The sequence below is a fragment of the Pithys albifrons genome, chromosome 4, assembly GCF_047495875.1.
Source record: "Pithys albifrons albifrons isolate INPA30051 chromosome 4, PitAlb_v1, whole genome shotgun sequence".
NCBI lineage: Eukaryota > Metazoa > Chordata > Aves > Passeriformes > Thamnophilidae > Pithys > Pithys albifrons.
In genome coordinates this window covers 5,123,854-5,145,586 of record NC_092461.1, presented here as the reverse complement: position 1 = coordinate 5,145,586, position 21,733 = coordinate 5,123,854, and the positions used below count along the sequence as shown (strand labels likewise).

Sequence of the window (21,733 nt, the reverse complement as noted above, 5' to 3'; positions counted from 1 at the left end):
AAGTTTGAGGACTAGACTTTGGGACAACTCTTCTGGACAGAATAATTGGCATTTAGGAGGAAATGTCATGTTATATTTGAGGCTGGAAGGCATGGAAACCATTATTCAAATAGAGATACATTGACATATACCATTAAATAGCTCGCTCTTTGGTCTTCTTTTAAAAAAAAGAACAACCTCAACACTTTGAGGAGCATGAGATATTTTGTCCAAGGCTTTGTATCTGTCAGAACCATATGCAGCTGGATACAGACAGTTTTGTAGAAGTAAAAAGAACCACCAGGCTTGATTTCTTCAGTTCAACGTACACACTTTAAAACCCACACAAGCAGAATGAGTGGCAAACACCAGACTCACCTCCTTATGGTGGTTTTATAAATAAAAGGACATTTTAAACCACAGGACTCCATATAAGAATTTTCATGAGGCTTTAAGAAGAGCTGAAACCACTGCAAACCGTAGGTCTCTTCTCTGGGTGGGTGTGGGTTGCTGTTGGTGGGTTTTTTACTCTTTTTTCCCCCTCAGCTCAATACATACCTTGAAAACTGGTGTGACCAGAAGGTCTGGGCTCTGAGAAGGCCCTAAAATTTATCAGGGGCAGTGGGAACTGCTTTAGTTTTTAAATACAAAATTATCAATTTTAGTCAACATAACATACTGCCCAAGGCATTTTGCTAATAACATTTTGTGAGCATGTGAATGGATTACTAATCATTTCACATTTGCTTTTGGAAATATTTGAAAGTGTATAACATGTAAATTAACAGTACACTAAGGAATTCATATCACTTTGTTTTTTGGTATAAACACAGTAAATGTTAATACAGAGCTTGCTTGTATGTATTTTTAACAGCAGTATATAGCTTGGTGCTTTCACAGAGCGAGTTACTTTGAATACCTGCTGCTGAAAAGACTTGGCCAACTTTAGAAGTTAGGTCTTTACTTTGACCCAGAGGTTTTCTCAAACCCATTAACTGAATTTGAAGTCCCATTGACCCCTCAAAGTTGTGTTATTTCATGTAGAAAATGCGATGGATAATTCAGGAAATCAGAAGTGAAGTGTGAAACCACAGATCATCTATAAGTTAAAATAAAAATGGAAAGAAAGGTGTTGGCACAACAGTGACCAGGTGGGAATTTATACAGTTTAATTAAAGAAAGAGGAGTTGCTAATAAAACTATCATAATCCTTGGATGCAGCCCATGGGACTGTACACGTATTACTAGGACTGGATGAAACTTAAAAGTTGCCTTTTAAACTAAGATGTCTGTAGTCAATTATGCAGTCTATGTCCTGAGACTACTACATAGGAAAAGCATGTTTAAGCTGCATTTCTACAGGATCTTCTACTCCACAAAGAGATCAGGTAGTCTGTATCAGTTACACAACAAATACATGGCATGGAATTTCAATAACAGGCAATTATTCCATTCATATTATACTATTGATTTGGGGGTTAAGTTTAATAAAAGAATAGACAAAACTCAGTTGGATTTGTCTCTCAACCAATGTAAGAGTTAAGGAGTTATTAATAGCCAAGTGACTGATTCTTAAAAGCTTGAATAAGGAATAATTACTGATGCTTATTTTCTGAGTGATGCTGGATCTTCAGGATGAAAGAATACAAAGAATTTGGCATAAATCACCTTTCTATAGAATACAGTACACAGATTATGGTCTGCACAAACTTGCCTTGCTATGTAACAAGCCCCTTTTCAAACAGCAGTATGGTCAACACATGTCTACCAGTGACTTGGTAGGGCATTACTAAGGCAACTCATAAAAGCCTTTTGTATAAGGTGCTATAAGACAAAGGCATTTTGGAAAGGTGAAATTCCAGTCTGAGAAAGCATTCTGACCCAAAGTGCTTTTGAAACACAGTGACACAGCTGGGAATGGAAAAGAGTAGTCCTGCTTTCCCACACTGGTCTTAAAGCATTGATTTCAATAGCAATTCCTATTAGGGAACTCATTGTCTCCATTCAACAGAACTGATTTCCCAAGAGATACTTGCCATTTTATTTAGCAAATTTGGCCCTTTGGGCAGCCCAAACTCAAGGTTCTGTACTCACATATTTCTGGGTTTCTTTATGAGAGCCAAAGGAGCACCTGGGGGCCAGACTTGAATCCCATCAAAGAGAGGTGCCCACCTCAACCTGGCCAGCAAGATCTAAGACTTGGGATTAAAAGAAAGTGAAAACAAGGGTCTCACCTCCCACATTTCCAACTTCACTCACCCTTTCTTCAAGTCATGGTAGATCATATGCCTAGCACTCCTGTTCACCTGTTTTCATGATTCAGTACCTACATTGATAAAGTTTGATCTCTTCAAGTTGCTTCTTTGCAGATACAGACCTTTGCTTCTATTGTGTACTTTGAAAAAAATCTATAAAAAACCTTAGAAAGATCATTCAAAAGAACTAAATAATAAGAAAGAAGCATGAAGCCTTCCACTTAAAAACAAACAAACAAACAAACAAAACAGAAACAACTTCACAGAATGCAGAATTAAAGAAAACCAAAAATCATCAACTAAAACTTCATAAATAGCAAGAGCTCTTGCACAGTGAAAACCTGTTTTGGTTTCCAGTGAATTTATCAGTTCTTCCTTCACATAAAGAATGATTTAAAAGTGGAAAATGATGTAAGTAAGTTTGAAACTTTCAAAAGAAAACATTATGAGTTTTTATTCCAAAACTTTGCGCTACTAGATTTATTTAGATCTAAATGTTATGAAGATGTTAAAATAAAACTGTAGCCTTGTGGAACATTATGAAATGATATCTAGTCTAAAAAGCAATGTTAGGTCTCCATTCTCTTTTTGGGAAGAGAAAAAAGGAATTATTATGAGTTAACCAGAAGTTATACTTTCAGTTTGGGCTTTTGCCATTACTGAAACATGATATTTGTCACATTTACGTCAGCTCATTTTCATTACAAATACCTTTAATTAAATCTATATAACCTAGATCAGCCAAAAAAATATGGAACGCCTTAATTTAAACACTTCTGCTCTTTTAGATTATTATTTAACATTATTGTTGTTTATAATGTAAGTATAGATAAAGATTTTCTATTGTAGATCTAAAATAACATTCCTGAGGAGTGCAACTTTATTCCAGATTGCCAAATCTATGGGAAGGTAGTAGAGTTTTAAATAGAGCTTCAAATTCTCATGAATACCAAGAAGTATTCAATTAAAAGTCACATGGTAATGGCATCCTCAAACCAAAGAGCATTAAGCAAGTGACTGGAAAATAGATTTTATCTTAAAAACACAGCTTGTTATACACTACTAACATCAGGCAACTTCTCAATTTATAAAAAGTTTTAAAGGGATCACATGTCATTTTCCTTATCCTCAGCGGAGACTGTAGGTAATGAGTAAATCAGATAACTGTGTCCTATGTTTATATTGCAAGCCTTGAATAAACTCACTAGTCAGCTTTGACATGATGCTGGCAAAGGGGCTGTTCCTGAGCAGCACAGACTGTGCTGTGCCTGCCCCGACCCTTGAAAATACCACGTGCTCATGGCACCCACCAGTTTTTATGCCTACTCCACTCCTGGAGGACTTACCACCTTGACTGCTGCTTAAGAAAAAGTACAGCATGGAAATTCAGGTTTTGTGGTGGAGGGGTTTTTTCTGTTGTTTTCGTTTGGTTTTAGGTTGGGGTTTTTTCCTGCAGGCAACAGAGGGCACTGTGCCAAGGGATGCCAGTGTGAGACCTGCTACTATTCCTGGGGACACGCTGTTGGTTGAAGGCGTGAGAAAAAGATTTACTGATGACGGAGTTCATTTAGGAACACCATTAGATAATGTGACACACGTCAATGGGGAAAATGGATACTGAGTGCTCCCAGGCTGACAGGCTTGGCTGGTCCCACTCTATGCCAGTGAGGGAACTTGCCAAATTTTGAGGATCTGACAGCACTACTACAAAGCAAACAATTTCCGAGTGTAATAAATTAGCCTTAAAAATATATATTCAGTCCTTTGCTGGAAAAGTATTTCCCAATTACAAAATGCATCCATTCTTCACAATTCTTCTCGCCCTACCTTTCACAAATTCAATTTTAGCACATTACTCGATGAGTGGTACAGTATCCCTGTTGTTAAAATTGCATGCAATGGATCACGTTTTGCACACTACATTACACCTTGTGCCATTCTGCTGATTTCAATTGGATTACACATTGTGTAATTCAACGCAAAATTACTTCCAATGACAACCCTTTTATTCCTATGCATACATGGTGATCCATCATGCCCTGCATACGGGGTTTGGCATTTCCATTTCAAAGTCCCTGTTGGAATCAGGAAGCATGGAACCACGTACATAGAACTTGAATTATTAGATAAAAACTTTGCCATTCTTTAAGAAAAAAAGGCACAGTTTTGATTCATATTTCTAGTCCCATCCTTTATGCAAATCATTGTGTCCAACACAAATCCTGTATTGTGAGCTACCATTTCCTTCACGTGCAGCACAAACATGAATTTCCTGCAGATACCTATTTTTTCAGCTGTGTTTACTGTCTCTCCAGTTGATACATACCACTTGTATGGAATGAACTTAGACCCTCTTCAGAAAGCTTCAGCCTCCAGTTCTATGTAAGGACTGAATTCAATACACTTGCTGATACTTCTTTTAATTTGATATCCCACATAGCTAGTTCTTGTTTTGTCTGTGTATTTCCACATCAAGGTCCTTGCCCAGTTACATTCTTGAGGAAGAGAAGGCTTATATCATGCTGTCATAGTTGAAAAACCTTTGGCAGTAACAGTTCCTTAGCAAAGGCTTCTCTCTATCTTTTGAGAGGGAGCAGAGGTGCTCTGTTTTACAATGAGATTTTCCCTGTAGGACTGCTAGGTACATCCAACCTACCTCTGCATCTTGGAGATGATGCAGTAAAGTGCCACATAGACAATATTTTCCCCAGAAGCAGTACAGCCATGTTAATGCCATTCTGTACCTGGGCTAATTAGAAGAATACTTCCTGATCTTCAACTGAAAAATCTTTCCCTCTTTTCCTTTCCTTTTTTTTTCCCCTCCTCAGATGTTGTTAATCTCTGTGGGCAAATTTACTGGAGCGTGATATGAGATGTTAACAGTGCCTGTTGCAGATAAAATGGTAGAATTAATTAGAGCTTTTGATTTTAGGAGATAATATAGTTTGGAAAAAAGATTTGTGTGTAGGGGATGATAAAGGGAGAAAAAATGAATGCTTCTTGTGATTTGGAGTCAATTTTAACTTGAATCATTACTATTTAGGGTCAGACTGCCTCTAGTCTTTTACAAGTGCAGAGGATACAGGAGAACACAATTAGCCTTTCTTCCATCTTCCACAAAAAAGCCCCAGAGCATCACAGTCTCCAAAGGTGTCTATGCAACTACCAGCTTACAAGGCAGACCATGCAGTGGGATTATGCTAAAAAAGCCCCATCCCTGGATTCCCCAGCTTGCATGTGTGGTTGACACTCCTGAAAGATCACAGTCTAATTTGATCTGGCATAATATTCTGTCTGTATGGTTGTGCTGGAAATTTTACCTGTCTTGTGGCAATGTGACAAGTGCCATTCCACAGGGCTTTTCTCAGTATTAGCTGGACCAAATCTGTGTATCTGTGGGGAACACTAAATAGTACCAGCTGGTGGAAGCCACTTGCACATTTTCTGGTCACAGCAGCTGAGGAAAAAGTGTATGAAATGCTAAAATAGATTAACATTTGCATTACAGGCCTACAATAAAATGCTAAGTACAGTACTCCTTTGTTCAGAGATTGCTTGTGACATACACCATCCATCTGGAGTTGAGCAATAGCCCTTGTCTTCTGCTGTCAGAAAGACAGCATAATTCCTGGAGGTTTGGTACTTCTGTCATGACAGCTTGCTGGAAGCCCTTTGCTGGACAGAGACTTTACCAAGCCAGCCTGGAAATTAGAATGCTCTACAAATTGTTTTGGGTTTAAGGCCTTCTGGAGAAAAAAAGAAAAACTGATATTGCCTCACCTTCAGATCAGGTGGCTGATCACTGGGAAAGTGGTGGACACAGGTTCTTGTCACTGCAGATTTGGGTGATCTAAACTCAAATGTTCCTCCCAGGGAAATTTGGCTATTAGATCTCCCGTTGAGATGGGCAACATGAAAATATCTGCAAATTCAATATTTGGTATGGGGAAGAAAGGCAGAAGAGTTGGTTGGATTTAGCCATGAGGAAAATCTGAGTATTTTAATAAATAAAAAACTTGCACAGCTTGGTAAAGACAAGGCTGCTGCTAGATGAACTTAATTTCACAAGCAATACATGAAATAGATGAAGGTGATGTGAGCAACCTGCAAAGACTCAGCACAGAATCCAGAGCAGAAAATAGGGTAGGAAACTACTGCAACCAATTAGCTGGCTGAAAAATCAGGAAATTAATCTGAGTAAATAGTCAGCCAGTTCCCCTGGGTCACTATAACATTTAACAACAGTACCAGGTCTTCACTGATGATGGAAAGCATTCAGCAGAGAGTTACTCAATAGCGTAGTCCTGAACAACAATCCACTGTTCCTGATGAAATGATGATGAAATTGGAATTTTGTCCATCACAGAAAATAGGACGATGAAAGACACAGAATGGCCTAACAAAGAGAGGAATGGACTAGCAATCAAAGCTTTTATTTTTATTTCCATCACATCTCTGCAGGGTGACAGCAGAGGACTCATGCTCTGCCTCAGCTTCCCCACAAGCGAAGGATGCAGGAACCTTGCACTTTGAATTACAAGAACAGGGTCCATTAATGGTATGAAAAGTGAAAAAGGGTCTGAACAAACACACCAAAGAGATTTAATAACGTTATTGCTAACAAGAATCAGTTCACAAACTCCTCTTTTTCGAATATACTCTTTTATGGAAGAAAAGAGAATAGAAAAGCACCAACAAACATGGGAATGAAGCTCTTCGAGGGCAGATGCAAGCAAGCTATGATATCATGGACCTCTCCATTTGCTATTTAATCTGACAATGACACACGTTCTGCAGAGCAAACCCCTGTGCAGACATAGGCAAATTCTAGGAACAGGTTTTAAGGCTGTCTTGAACATGCAGCTGACTATTCACACTACTTCCCAATATCCTTAGCATTAAAGTGTGTAAGACATCTCAAAAGTAGGCGGTTTTTCTAGAGAACACTTCCCTCCAGCAACTGCTGACAGAGGAGCAGTCTGTGACACTGTTGCAAGGTGGTGGAAATGATAGCAACCCCTGTGGCAATTATTTGCTGCCTTTAACGACACAGGCGATGGGTGGAAAGATAAAAGAAAGGTAATGCCAGCCTGGTGCCTTGCCTCCAATGCTCAGCCTGAAAATCCAGCCTGATGTTTGTATAGTGTTCTCAACCTGTAATCTGCTAAATCCTGTGATTAAATAATTGTGCTTAAGGTTATAACTGGTTTTAAGTTGTACAGTTTAACACCAAGCATTAGAATTCACAAATGCCATTCCCCATTGAGTAACTGAACCTAAGCCTGGGGGCTGAGAGCTGGAAGAGCACCCAAGAGTTGTGAAGGGGAGGTAATCCTAAAAAGAAGAGTATTTTATTAGTATCTGGGGAAGAGAAGAGGAGAAAAGGGAAAGGGAGCAGTATAGGGCCTAAAACATTTATGTTACACAGGCTATGCTGTTATACTTGGCGTGTGGGCAGATCCTCCTAGAGAAATAGCTTCCAGTGCGGGGGGCAACTCTTGCCTCCTAGGGGAGAAAAAAGGGAGAATTCTGTGCTAAAATATCTCTTTATGAACTGCATAGTGGCTCCTGAGAGCTGAGGGGCAGGAGAGGATACTGTGGAAGAGTTTCCTCTACAGTACAGGATAGCTGTAGTTTTCATCGCCATATATGTTTTTGCTGTGAGCTGAAGAGGCACCAGCTATGCAAAGCATCTCTGAACATGGAGCTAGCAAAGGAAGGCTCAGGGAAATGACCCCTTGGGCTCTGGAGGAACCAGACCTCAAGAGACTGACACATAAAGGTGTAGTTTACCTGTAGACCTAGTCTTCACTGAGGACTGAAGTATGACCATTTATTCATTAATGTGATACTGTATTTACCTACGTAGTTGTCTTTTATCTCTCCTTCTTCAATCATGAATCATTACTCTTGGGAATAGGTTTCAGGCTTGAAGATGTTTTATCAACAGTACTTAATAATTCTGAACTAGTCCTTGTGACTGCCAAACAAGTCCTGAAACAAGTTAGACTAAGAATAATTTCATGCAAGGTTGGCCCAGATGATCTCTAGAGATCTTTTCCAATCTAGAATTTTTATGATGGTATAAATGGATGATTTTATTCTTTTTTTTTTAATAGCTGCTTGACTTAGAGGCAGAGTTATGGGAGTAACTGATCTTTTGGTTAACTTGATGAATAGAAGGTCAAGAAGGGAGACACAGTGTTGAGAAACAAAATTTTCCTACTCTGAACAAGCTTTCCTCTCCCATTACAGAAACACTTAGCAACACATCAAGGCATTGCATTCCAGGCGAAATGTAACAATATTTTAGTCCTTTCACAAAGATTATATTCAGTTAGGATTTTTTCAACAAAATGCTACTTAGGATGAAAAATCAAAATGTTTAAAATCGCATTTCAGGCTTTTAAAAAAATGTGTTGTTTTCTTGAGGGAACTATTCATAAATTTCTGAAGAGGCGACTGAAAGCATGGATAGTCTCCAGTGAGTTCAACTTCATTTTTTGCCAGATAGACTATTTCATTAAAAAACAATCAATCCCTTTGTCTGCTTAATCACTGTTCTGACAGGCTGCAAAGGAAAGACGAAGAATTCTTGCTCCGTGTGGCGCTGCACAGAGTCACATGAAGGCTAAATGGAAAGCCAAACCTAATTTTGCAAGAAGCCATTAAGAGCTGTGGGCTCTCCAGTCCCACAAGATTAAAATCTTAATACAACAAGGTCCAACATTTTAAAAGTGAATGCCTGAAGGTCTGCTCACCAGGCTGCACTTACCCATTTAAATACCTGGGCTGGCACACAAAGGTACTTAGCAAGCAGCATTGCCACTTGTGAGTTTGATGGGAAGCACTGGGTGATCAGTACTGATCAAAGCCATATCAGTTATTTTGGTGCCTTGGAGGTCTCAGCCCTTGGATGCATATTTGCTTCATCACGGATGAACATGGTCCACTAGAAGTTAATGAGACCACATAGACCAATAAGGTAAGGGAGTTTTAATGCATATTTAGGGAAAATTTTGGCACTGACTTTAGCAATTTTTGCTTGTAAGTAAATCTTCAACCAATATTTTCCTCATATAGTTCTCAAAATGCTTTTCAATTCTTTTTATCACCTCCTTCCTCACTGGATTACTAAGTAAAAATAACCAATTTTTCTAATTTCCAGCAATAATAATAATGCAAAGTGGAGTAATTAAACAATAGGTTGAAAGATATCAAATCTCTGCAAAAGGAAAACTGACATGAAGCAAAGATTCTTATAGTTTGGATAAAACAAAATAATAAACAAATTGCTTCCTGAAGCAGCAATTCTTTTGGGTGCTGCAAAAAACCTGAGCTTAAAAGCCAGGTTCACTCTCCTGGACAAGCTGAATGAACAGGACTCTGCTCCAAGCATCCAAGCAACGCTGGGTGAAAAAAAAAAAATGAAAGATGAAGCAGAGGCAAGATGCCGATTGACTGAGGGCGAATAGGAGACCTAAGGACAACAATCAATCATGGATCTGTAAGCTGTTTAAAACTACTCAATGCGAGGGAGCAGCATCTGTGTGCTCAGACTGACTGCAGTTCCTTCAAAACCCAGCTCAGTCCAAATTAGGGGGAAGCACTGCCACGAGCACTGGGCTCCCTGCATTCCCTCCCACTGGCAGAGAGCCCTGCACAACCTGCACCCAGCACAGGGAGTCACTCGAGCATGGAGACGAAGCCTAAGTCTCTAAATATTTAGACAGCCTGTGTTTTTGGCAGCATGTTGGATTTCCTACCCAGGATTTGCGCTGGCGCCTGCTTGGACATGTTGGGATGGGAACGCCCGGCACAGGCCCCAGAGTGTGCAGGTTGGATGGGGAACACAACCACTGTCGCTATGTTTGAGGTTAATCAGGTTTGATGTCTCACCTCTTGGTTCAGCATGGGCTTGCAGCCCGAGTTTTTGTTGGTGAGCTGCAAGGGTGCTATCTGGCTTGTCATGTCTAATAACTTTCTCTTCTGAAGGCTGATATGCTGAAAGATCTGTGCTGCTGATGTTAAAAGCTGGATTTTCAATGCCTTCTGTTGCTGCTCTCTCTTCTTTTACTACAGAAAACAAGGAGGTCAGAAGAGCACATTATAGCAAAGTGTATTTCAATGACAAGCAGAAAATTCCTTCTAGTAATTCCTTTGCTGAAAGACTCAAGTGTATCGTCCTCAAATGTCGCCAAAACAGAATTAGGTTAAAATTAACTCTAAAAAAAAAAAAAAAAGAATAAATGATTAAAATAATTACAAATTGCACCCTGACAAGCAAGAGCAAAATTTCGCCCACAGCCATTTGTCTGTAATTAGTTAATTAATCCTTACACAAATTATGAGCAATAACTCATCAAGCAAGGCTCACCCATCAGAAATTCAGCCGACTTGGATTTCTTCTGCTTAGTTTGCTTCAGAGCCTTCTGCTGGAACTTCTGGAGGGAAATTGTTAAATGAATAAATTAGCTAAAGAACGAAGATCATCCTTTATGATCCACAACTAACACAGTATTTTAAATATGGGATGGCATTGAAATGTCATTTAATTTAAATCTCTGCTAAAGGGGTCAAACACTAATTGAACAACAGAAGTGGAAGAATTAAATAAAATAGAAGAAAAGTTAAAACAAATGCCAGATGAAGGTCACATTAAAATACTTTGTTTTTTCCCAATTTTAATTAATGCAAAGAAACCTCAACAAATGAAGAACATTATAAGACTTGTATCTCGGTATGCATTCAACAGCAACTGCTTTATTTCACTTGCAGAACGGCAGTGCTTCATTTAGAAAAGTTTGGTTATGCAGCATATTTATAATCAGACTTCCCTGACATCTCCTGTTCTCCTATTTTTAAAGTCCACTTACATAACCAGTTTAGTTGTTCATCACAGAGCAGCTAAAAATGAATGAATGAGGTCTACCCTTTCATACAATGCAACTGAATAAAAATAACACCAAAACAATTTTAAATGAGGTGTCACAAAAGGGAGATCATAGTACAGGGGGGAAGAGGAAGCAGGACTCATTCCAACAATGAAAAGTTCATTTAATATTAGAGAGATGTCAACAACGGTTGCAGTGAAATCAAACAGCAGATCTTGGGGGACATGAATTCTAACACGTTCTACAGTAATTCCCATAGGGAAGCAAAGCTCATAAAATATACAGTCACATTACCCTAAGGAAGGCCCAAGTACTAAACTCTGCCTTTGCATAATACTTTGAGCAGCACTAGGCAAAAGTTACACGTGGTCTCTTATATGGCTACAGACCCCTATCACAGATGCTTACAGTCAAAACAGGCGAAAATTACTAAGCCAAGGCATCTGGGAGTATTAATCAAAGCCAAAACCAAAGTAAGAAAACAGTTCAGACCCATTTATTTTAGAATGTCACATGGCAGTTTCAAACAACAGCATTATTTTTTCAAGCCAGTTGCTTAATTGTCCAGTGATAAAGACCACTCCTGGCAACAGCGCTCTCGGAAACTGTCAATATAAAAGGATTAATTACAAGAATCATTGAAAAATTGCAGTTTTTACAGCATCCATCTTTCCCTTTTGATTGTGGGTGTCAATTTCCAGTAAAAAAACAGCACTTGCAGCAGACACAATCAATAAATCTGTCAAAAATAACTGGACCATACCATTGACAGATTAATATTGATATTAGCATCTTCATATTTATTCATGTATATATGCACACACATATATGTTATTCTGAAAACAGTGGACTTCCTCTAAATTAAGATTAATTAAGACTAATACCCTACTAAAAAAAAAATGTGTGAAAATAACCAGACACATTCTGAAAGCTACAATAAATACAGTAAGAGAAATAATTCCTACAAGCCACATGCAGTACAACTGAAGGTAATAATAATTTTTACAGGAGTTCAGTAGGTTCAGAAATTCACCCTACTGCCTCTGATTTTTTATTAACTGAACAATCTTTTTAAAATGCACATTCATTCAGTTACCATCTTTAAAATTATCTCTTTTGCAATATTACATATTAGTGCATTCCTTCATGCCATAACATTTTAATTGAGTCACTTTTAAAGATTCCAGAGTATTTGTAGCACTGCTGTGTGACAATTAGCCTTATTATTATTCTTAAACTTCACATTAATAGCTAAAGAAAACAACATCAAGACAAAAATTCTGGGACAAATTTTCAAGTGGTATAAATCAGTATACATCTGTAACTTTGATGAAAATAAGATGATCTGCATTACATGCTGTGTATTCCCTCTGCATGCCAGATTTCCCTGGCAAAACTAATTGCACACTATGTTGGCCATAGTCAGTTTTCAACTGTAAAATGTCTGTAAAACTGTAAAAAAGTCTGTAAAATGCACAAGCTCCTTTCACAGCAGAAAGAAGAAAAGGTATTCCTCCTCCCCACATATAATAAATATGCATAGTGGGGTTTGGTGTTTTGGTGTGTGTGTATGTTTGTGTTTTGGGAGTATTGTTGTTGAGGGGTTTGTTTGGGGGTTTTTGTTTGTTTATTGGTGGAAGATTGTTTGGGTATTGGATTTTTGGGAATTCTTTCTTTCAGTATTCAATATAGTTAACACCAAATTTTGTGGTTTTTTTTCAATGACACAACTGACTACATTCACTTCAGTCAAATACAAATTAATATTTTAAGTAGTTGGTGTAGGAGTCTTGTGATCCCTACTTACTACAAAGAGATGATGCCCTTGTCCCTTAACACAATCAGATTTAGAAAATGTATTTTTCATAATTTCATGTTTTTAGAATGAAAGCAATACCTGGTTTACAATAGCAGAGAGGAATTCTTCCAGAGTCACTTCTCAATGTAACTGAATAACAAAGCGTTTCAGTGGTGGCTTTTGTGTAATCAACACGTGTTCTTGCCACTTTGTGCTTCAGAGGAAATTAGAAGATATTTTCCTTTCATACCTATTTCCAGTCAATTTCCTCATCCTTTCTTTTACACATGAGCAATTTTAAGTAGTGCAAATAACATTCTTTCTCGCCCTTTTTATTTTAGGTTTCCTTCCCCAGCCCCCCTACCCTACAATACTTTGCCTTATCATCAGAAAATAGTTAGGAAATTATCCAGTGGCATTTTATATTAAATTTATCATTAGTCACTATGACTTAATTTATGTATTTATGCAAATTTATGCCAAAAACAAATGTTCTTTAATCAGTTCACACATACCTGCAAAACTTAGGTTTCCAATAGAAAATTAAATAAACTCTTTCAGTGACCATTTGCTGTTTGTAGGCAAAGTCCAGTTGTGTGAGCATACCTAGACAAATGCACATGAACACACATCCATACAGAAAGCCTCCTATTTAATTATAGAACATAATCCAAAAATAAGCATAAAAAAAAATAAGGAGACAGAGAGAAGTTTCACCACTTGAGGCCAGAGACTCAAGAGCCTCAAGAGATACAAAGGCTGTGCTGGTTTACACCTGCAGTGAAGGGAGTACAATTTGCATCCACAAACCAAAGACATCAGACCTGTCCATTCACAACCAGCACATAGAAAGGGGATGTGCTTTGCTTGCAAAGTCAAGTTTAAAGCATGATGTTGCTGCTGACAGCAATTCATCTCATCTCAAATCTCCCCCACAGTTGCTGAAAAATAAAGTCTTCCCTTTTAACTTTTTTTAATGCCTTTTTACCGAGTGTGCTCTGCTACAGCAAAGGCAAGGGGAGTTAGAACTGTCTGAGCACAGTGCAGAACAGTCACCATGTCATTCAGAAAGTGATCTAAACCTTTAAATGCTCTTTTGCACGTCATCGTCATTAAAACACACTGCCTGCTTCCTGAAACTCACTGAAACAAAGGAAAACCAGGAATACCAGAACCTGCAGCACTCACATCTGCAGGAGAGCAGAGAGCACCACAACAGCAGCGGCAGCAGCAATGGCGAGGGAAAAAACCCTCATTTATAACCAGTGACAACTAAAACCTATGAAGTTTTTAAAAGAATGTGATTGTTGTCAAAAGGAATTGGGTACAACAATGCTGCGTTCAGCTCTGGTTCCACTCAAAGCCGTGGCTGAGGGGCTCTGGGAAAGCTGCTGGAAGGCTGGTGGGCACAGACCAGCAAGAAAGTGAATTTTGCATACTGTACGGATCATCGCTCAGTTCAGGGCAGTCATATTGAATCTGTGATCAACCAATTGTGCTTCATGAAACCGTCAGCCCTCATTTATGTCTAGCTGTTTTCTTCTGTCCTGCTGTAAACAAGCTCTGCTCTGAGCTGTCTCCCTACCCTTATCTGCTTACGAAGATCACACAGACAGACCTCATCAGCAGCCTTAGAGTTAAAGTTAAAGTTACTGCTTCCAGACAGCAGTCCCCATGCAAGCTGGAAGTCAAAAAGAAGAGCAACTTTGGAATGACAGAGTTTTAGTTCCTTTTAGGAAATGCATACCTTAGATTCATACACATACTGGCATGTTATGTCTCTTTCATGAAATTAAATTAGGTGTTCCTAATATGAACAACTGTTTCTAACATCAGCAAACTAGCTCAGCAGATTCATCTATGGTTTTGTTTGTGGGTTGGTTGTCTTGCTTTTGGTTGTTGGTTTTTTGTTGTTGTGGGGAGTTTTTTGTTGGTTTTTTTTGTTGTTTTTTTTTCCTTTGTGTCCTTGTTTGAATATAGCCAAAAGAAATGTAGCTGGAAATATTGTCAATCTGGTAGGGTTCCAAGAACCTAATAATGCCTGAAATGCTCTAAGGAGTGTAATGATGGCAAACAGGAACAGGTATGTTGGCTTCTGTTCTCATTCACTTCACTGAGAGCATTAGCCTTTCAACATAAAGCAGAGCACAGTTTTCAAATAACGTTCCTCTTGCATAAAAAAGGACGGGGCCTTACTAAACACATATTCCTCTGTGAACACACACACACAAATGTGTTAGTTGGTATTTACAGCATTTAATTCTTGCAACCAGCTGCTAAGTCCCTGTTAAGGCTTTCCTTTATGCAGCTGGAGCTGGAACCTCTTCCCTTCTCCTAGCCTATTACTTTGTCTATTTAAGGGATGGCAGCCAAAGGGAAACAGCATTTGTAATTTGCACCTGTCTGCTTTAAGCACTCCATGTTAGATTTTGCAGAGAGAAAACTCTTCATTGCTGAAGAGAATGATGCTTGGTAGGGTCAAAGATGGTTTTTTAGCTGATTCTGCAGCAGTTAAAAAAAAATAAATATACCCCTACTTTGTTTAAGCCTCTTTTAACTAGACCATGAGGCTGGAAGAAAAGCCTTGTCATAAAGAGTGTCTGGGTGGGAGATGCAACCCCCTGTGTCTAGTCTAATATAATATCAGGCACAGGTAAGCATGATTGAACCTGTATACTGCCCACGCAAGATCACATGGGAGAGCTTTGGCCTCTTCCCCTATAAAATTCAGAATTGTTTCAGAAATTGATCATGTGCAAAGAATCCTGAATTTCTACAAACTGGCCTGCCTTTTGAGGACTCACAGTAAACTTTGTTACCTCGAGGGTCAGGCCTATAAGAAAATTGTTTTCATACAAGGAGAAAGACATGTATTCTCCACTCTTAATCCAGACATGTGCAAGCATTGCCATGCAGAGACCCACTAGCTGGAGTATAAAGCAGTGAAAGTGTACACCAAGCAAATAACCCATGTATGTCTTTCACACATACACAAACTATGTTTGCTTCTTGCTAGAAAACAAGTGCTTCCAGTCAACTGTGGTATCATTTACAATTGCAGTTAAAGAAACAACCACCTCACTGGTGTATTAGTTTAGTTACTGAGAAGCAGGCTTTTTATTGCTTGCTCTTAAAATAGAAAAGTCTCAAAAAACTCAGACTACGAAGCTGATGACAAGAACAAAAGTGCTAGGGGGGAAAAAAAGGAAAAAAAAACCTAGAAGGGAAATAAAACAAAGTAAAACACACAATTTATTAAAGAAAACATTGGTGCTTCATTTCAATTTCATAAATTGTCCCCATTTGTACTTCCTGTTTAAACAATAACTAACATGATGATGGGTTAAATGAAGTTGAGATTGTCACAAACATGGCCTCACTAGTAATTAATGTAGTTTAATATGGTTGTTGGCACACATCTCACATGACAGATAATGTTCCAACATGTCACTGATAGGACCTTTCAGCACAGCTTTAGGAGATCTACCAGGCATTGCCGAGGTTGGTTGGGTCAAAGGGTTGAACCATGTGTAATTCAGAACAGAAGAGGTCCCACGGTCACTCCACAAAAACAATTACACTACTTATTTCACTCCATCCCTTGCCCGAAATTCACAAGCCTCACAGTTTCAGCGCAGTCAATCTCACTCTGCCCTGGGGCTATGAGCCACATGAAAATATGTGGTGCTGTGTTTATAAATCTAATCAAAAATAGAAACAGTAGACAAGCACAATGAGGTCCTACTATGGATCATGGGAATTCTCTAAATTCTGAAGGCACTTTTGTTTAAATTCTGTGGGCCTTCTCTTACCATTACATTGTCTGGTACTCTCGTTAATCATCCCCTTGACTTGTCAATGATATAAAGGAGCCCATAGGTCTGCTGACTTGCCTCCCATCACACTACAAATAATATTATGAAATGGCAATGCTAGGAATAGTCCCTTTAACTTTTCCTTCTCAAAGCATGGGTTTTCTTCACTTACCTCTTTCTCCATGCCAGCCTGCCCTTTCTCAGACCTGCAGCAAAAAATGCTTCCTCCTGCAACAAAAGAAAGGCAGCATATCTGAATTTTCAATCTGCACAGTTATTAATACCATTAGGTTTAACACAGAGACTAGCAGAGCACTAGCTTAGAAACCTGCCAGGATGGTAAAGGGGGAGGCTTTCCTGATGCCATCCCTGCTCTAACCTTGTCAAAGAGCTGTTCCTTCACTTTATCTTTTTGAAAACAAATTTGCATCAGATCACTAAAAAACAAAAATCTAACAAATATAAACCAGAAAAGCATAATATAAGCTCATATGAAGAAATGCCAACAAACCCAAGGTTTTGAAGAGAAGCAGCCCAGAAATAGATAATTCTACCCCTAGACAGTAACTACTAAAGTGCTGGGCAATACACCTTACCTGAAGACTACAGTACCAAAGCTGTCAGACTCAGGAAGGCTTCTGTGATCTGGCATTTCCCATTTGTGCCTCATTCCCTGTGCTGGGATTTCCATTAAAAGGATGAAAATTGTCCTCTACTTATAAGCAACCAAACACACAATTACTTTACAAGTTACATATCAAAGCAAAAATATCCCCATTTTATACCAGTTACTTTTGTCTCTATGTGGGAATAAAATTTATTCATTCAAAATGGCTAGACAGGTTGCCCCTGCTTTTATTGAAATCAATGGCAAAACTCAGTCTGACTCTGCAGTCACAGGACCTGAATCACAATGAATAGCAAGTTTCTTCCTTTGCCAGCTTTTCCCTATTGCATTTACACGAACACACATTGAGATTATTTTGCAGAGCCTGAAAACAAAACAAGACTTTGAACTATTAAAAATATCCCTTCAGAGTCCCTAAGAAGTTCTAGCTGACCTTCTGGGTCAAAAGATACCCCATACAAAATACATGTTTGGCCCCAGTTGAGGAAACCCTCTCTCCTGAGGGCGCCAAGCAAAGAAGTGCCTAATTCTCAGTATGCACTTAAATTTCATTGAAATCAATACAATGGACAGTGGACAGGGGCACAAATACTCCATGGAAAAAGGCTGCATTGTCACTCTAGTAGCTCAGTAATGAATGAAGGGCTGAGCTTTTGCCCAGGCTTTGCTGACGCTGAGAGCCTACTGACCTTTGCCATCACTCCTCGATTTCAGTGCCCTTCTTGGGGTGCCAAGGCCATTGATGCAATGCTGGGGGCTGCGATTCCAGTAGCTCCCACTCCTCCTAAAGCCAGCCCTGCCCAAACAGCCCCTGCATCACAGTCCACAGCTGCCATCAAAAATGCTCTCTGCTCCATGACACTACATAATAATGAAAATAAAGCCCCAGCAAGACCATACAGGTAGGCTCAGGTCGTGTATCTAGTCATTGCATGTCTGATAAAATAACCTAAGAGTCCCAACTTCAAAATCTGGGATGAGTTTCCAAGACAAGGTAATATCTGCATTACTTTCCCAGCTGCTGCAACTGTACATTCACTGAATGCAATAGGTAACTAGTTTCAAGCCCACTGGCATGGCATATTCCTTGTTATGACTCAAAAAGGAGCAGGCAAAAAGAACAACCTATATGAATCTGAGGCAATAAAAGCCTGAAGGGGCAGCTCCTTTCCTTTTCAAAGTACAATCACAAGAAGCTGTCAGCAGAAGAGAACTCATCAAGACATAAGCTGTAAATTCAACTTTTTCATCCATGGTCAGTATCTGCTCATTGGAGAGGAGCCAAAGATGCAGCAATAAAGACACAACAGTCTCAGGAATCCAAACATTCATAAAAAGACTTGATGTTTCATCTTAAGGTATGTGACTGACCAAATAAGGATAGCAAAGACAAAGATCACAAAATCACAGAACCAATTAGGTTAGAAAAGACCTCTGAGATCATCAAGATAGATAAACAATGAGTTCAGAGAAGACACTAATAACATTAGTGCCTAAACAGTGATTTTCTTAGAGTTCAGGAACATCCTATTATTTGAGTTTTCTGGGAAATTTTTGCTTGTTTGGATGGGGAACACTGTTTTGTTTTGGTTTTTTGTTTGATTGGTTTGGTTTTAGTTTTGTGGGTTTTTTGTTTCGTTGTTGTTTTTTTTAATGAAGGTGCTAGACTTTACTTTTCCTCTTTTTCTTTATATAACCAAACAGGCAATATATTCAACACCGCATTAACTGATGTTGACTGTGGCCTTACTTAACCTCACCAGCCTATTTTCTTTAGTTGGATAACAGCTGAATCATTAGCATTAAACTAGCTTGCAGTCCTGAAAGAGTACAGCAAAAACAGAGTACATGATTTTTCCACTAATCAAAACACAACATAAAAGATATTTGCGATCCCACCAGATACTTTATTTTATACTCAATTAATGAGTTTTATGTGATTTAGGGGTGGACTTCAAGTCTTTTTAAGTACATTTGTAGTAAAACAGCAAAGCAAAACAACTACTTAGAAGTTCCTAAACTGGATACTTTCACCTTTTTTTTCCATTTTTTCACCCAATTATGCTTTTTCTCCCCTACAAGAGGAAAAACTAAGTACACAAGACATATTAATAACTTTCTGTAGTGAAAGTAATCTGTTTTTTAATGCATAAATGGAGAAATTGGATAGATGCACAAAAATAACTCTTTTAGCACCACAACTTTCTTAACAGGCTCCCATCACCAATCCCATGTCTAGGAGAGATCAAAACAAGAAACCTTCACACTGGAGCATGCTCAAGTACATCTTTCTCAAAGCAGCTGATATTTTATGCTCTATCATCTACTAGAAATTACTGGGACTGCATGAAGAGCCAGTATACAATAAGGGTCATGCAAATGTAGCCATAAAATGTACTGTTTTCACCATGCTGGTATGGAAAGGGAAAAAACTGTCCTGTTTGTAACCATGTACTCAGCATCTCCCCAAGTATCCCCAAATGCACAGGCACACTATCACTGGCCAAGGAAAGCAATGCCAGGCACAGCTGAGGTGTTGGTGATTGCTGGTGGAGAAATACCAGATTCACAGCAGGAGTAGCAAAGCAACAGTCTGTCATCGTGGTGGCTGCCCTCACTCCTTTCTCACCTTCACCTGGTACACAATTTATCACATGCTAAGAAGCAGTGCTGTGGGATCTCTGTGCTGCAATATTGGCAGAAACCACTGAGTAAATGATAACCCTAACAACCTACTTGTAATTCCCTTTGCACTCTGTCATAAATACCAGGTAGCCAGCACTGGTCTTTAAGAAGTATTTCTTCAGGGGAAAATTGCACCTCCAGTGCAGAGAATCCATCAGTCACTTAGATTCAGCAGGACTGACCTTTGAAGCCACAAGCACTGTGCTTATCCTTCTTTCAGCATCAATTTTGGGAGCAGGTCCTTCAAAGTAATCTCAGATCCATTCTATACTTTCTCTCTTTTTTTCCCCCCACTCTAAAGAGTAAGGAGCTTACTACAAATATGTCTTTATAATGACCATTAACACACAAAATTAAGCTCACATTTAATTACTTCATTTGATAGGTTGTGATGTTCCTAGCCTTTTTCTGTGTGCCTTAAAAAATTTATGCACGATTTTTCTATTGATAAACCTCAGTAGGCAGCTAAGCATCACTGAGCTGCTCACTCACCCTTCCCTCCAGTGGAATAGGGGAGAGAATCAGAAGGGTAAAAGTGCAAAAACTCTGATACAGTTTAGAATCACAGAATGGTTTGAGTTGGAAGGATTCTTAAAGGTTCTCTAATTTCAATCCCCTAAAGCAGGTTGCTCAAAGCCCCATCCAACTTGGCCTTGAACACATCAGGGATGGGGCATCCACACCTCTGAGCAACCTGTTGCATTTTCTCACCACCCTTATAGTAAAGAATTTCTTCCTAATATCTAATCTGAACCTACTCTCTTTCCATTTGAAGCCCTTCCCCCTTGTCCTGTCTCTACATGCCTTTGTAAATAGTCTAACTCCATCTCTCTTATAGGCTCCATTCAGGTACTAGAAGGTTGCAATTGTAACATCCCAAAGCCTTCTTTCTTCCAGGTTGAACAATCCCAATTTTCTTAATCTTTCCTCACAGGAGAGATGCTCCATCCCTCTAATTATCTTGATGGGCCTCCTCTGGACTTGCTCCAACAGGTCAATGTCCTTCCTGTGCTCAAGGCTCCAGAGCTGGATGCAGAACTCAAGGTGGAGTGTCACGGGTGCAGAACAAAGGGGCAGAATCACTTGACACTGTGTATGCACCGCTCAGTAACAGATAAAACATCCCTGTGTTATCAACACTCCTATCACAAACCCAAAACATAGCCCCATATAAACTACTGTGACAAAATTTAATCTCAGCTAAAACCAGTACACTATATCATGCTGGCAGTTCCTGTGGAAGTTGCAAATACCAAATTTTAGTTTCCATGCCACTATTCCAGTATTCCCATTTCCCACCAAATGGGAAGCAAGACATGCAGACACTCACCACGCTGCTTCAGAGTGTGGCTTATGGATGATCATCTCCTGATGAAATCCCAGGGCTCATGTTTGAGAGTGCTGAAATTTTTAGTGATCATCACCTGACACCTGAGGCAGGAGTGAAACCAGCCCCAACATGGACAAAGGGCTTTCCCTATGAGAGGACAAGCTCCCATTCTTCTTGCTAGGTGTTAGGGTTTTTTGTTGTTTGGGGGTTTTTTGTTTGTTCATTTTTGTTTGGGGTTGGGTTGGGTTGTTTGCACAGCAAGGCTTGGAAATAGCTCAGATCCAGATGGTAGTGGGCAGTAAGAAAATCATGCTCCTCATAGTCGTTGTCAAGCCTAAATATCTTTTTC

The 21,733-nt window shown here is 39.1% G+C and overlaps 1 protein-coding gene across 2 annotated transcripts in view; it reads right to left on the bottom strand.

Annotated features, from left to right (window-relative positions):
- The window catches only part of LOC139671057 (uncharacterized), a 285,587-nt gene that overhangs the window by 141,335 nt on the left and 122,519 nt on the right, over window positions 1-21,733 (bottom strand). For both annotated transcript variants that reach the window (XM_071553278.1, XM_071553279.1), the window contains exons 3-5: window positions 16,914-16,969; window positions 10,612-10,678; window positions 10,134-10,310 (exon numbers count right to left, since the gene is read on the bottom strand). In XM_071553278.1, coding sequence (XP_071409379.1) covers window positions 10,134-10,310; window positions 10,612-10,678; window positions 16,914-16,925 — 256 coding nt within the window. In that variant the 5' untranslated portion in view covers window positions 16,926-16,969. The remainder of the gene's footprint in view (window positions 1-10,133; window positions 10,311-10,611; window positions 10,679-16,913; window positions 16,970-21,733) is intronic.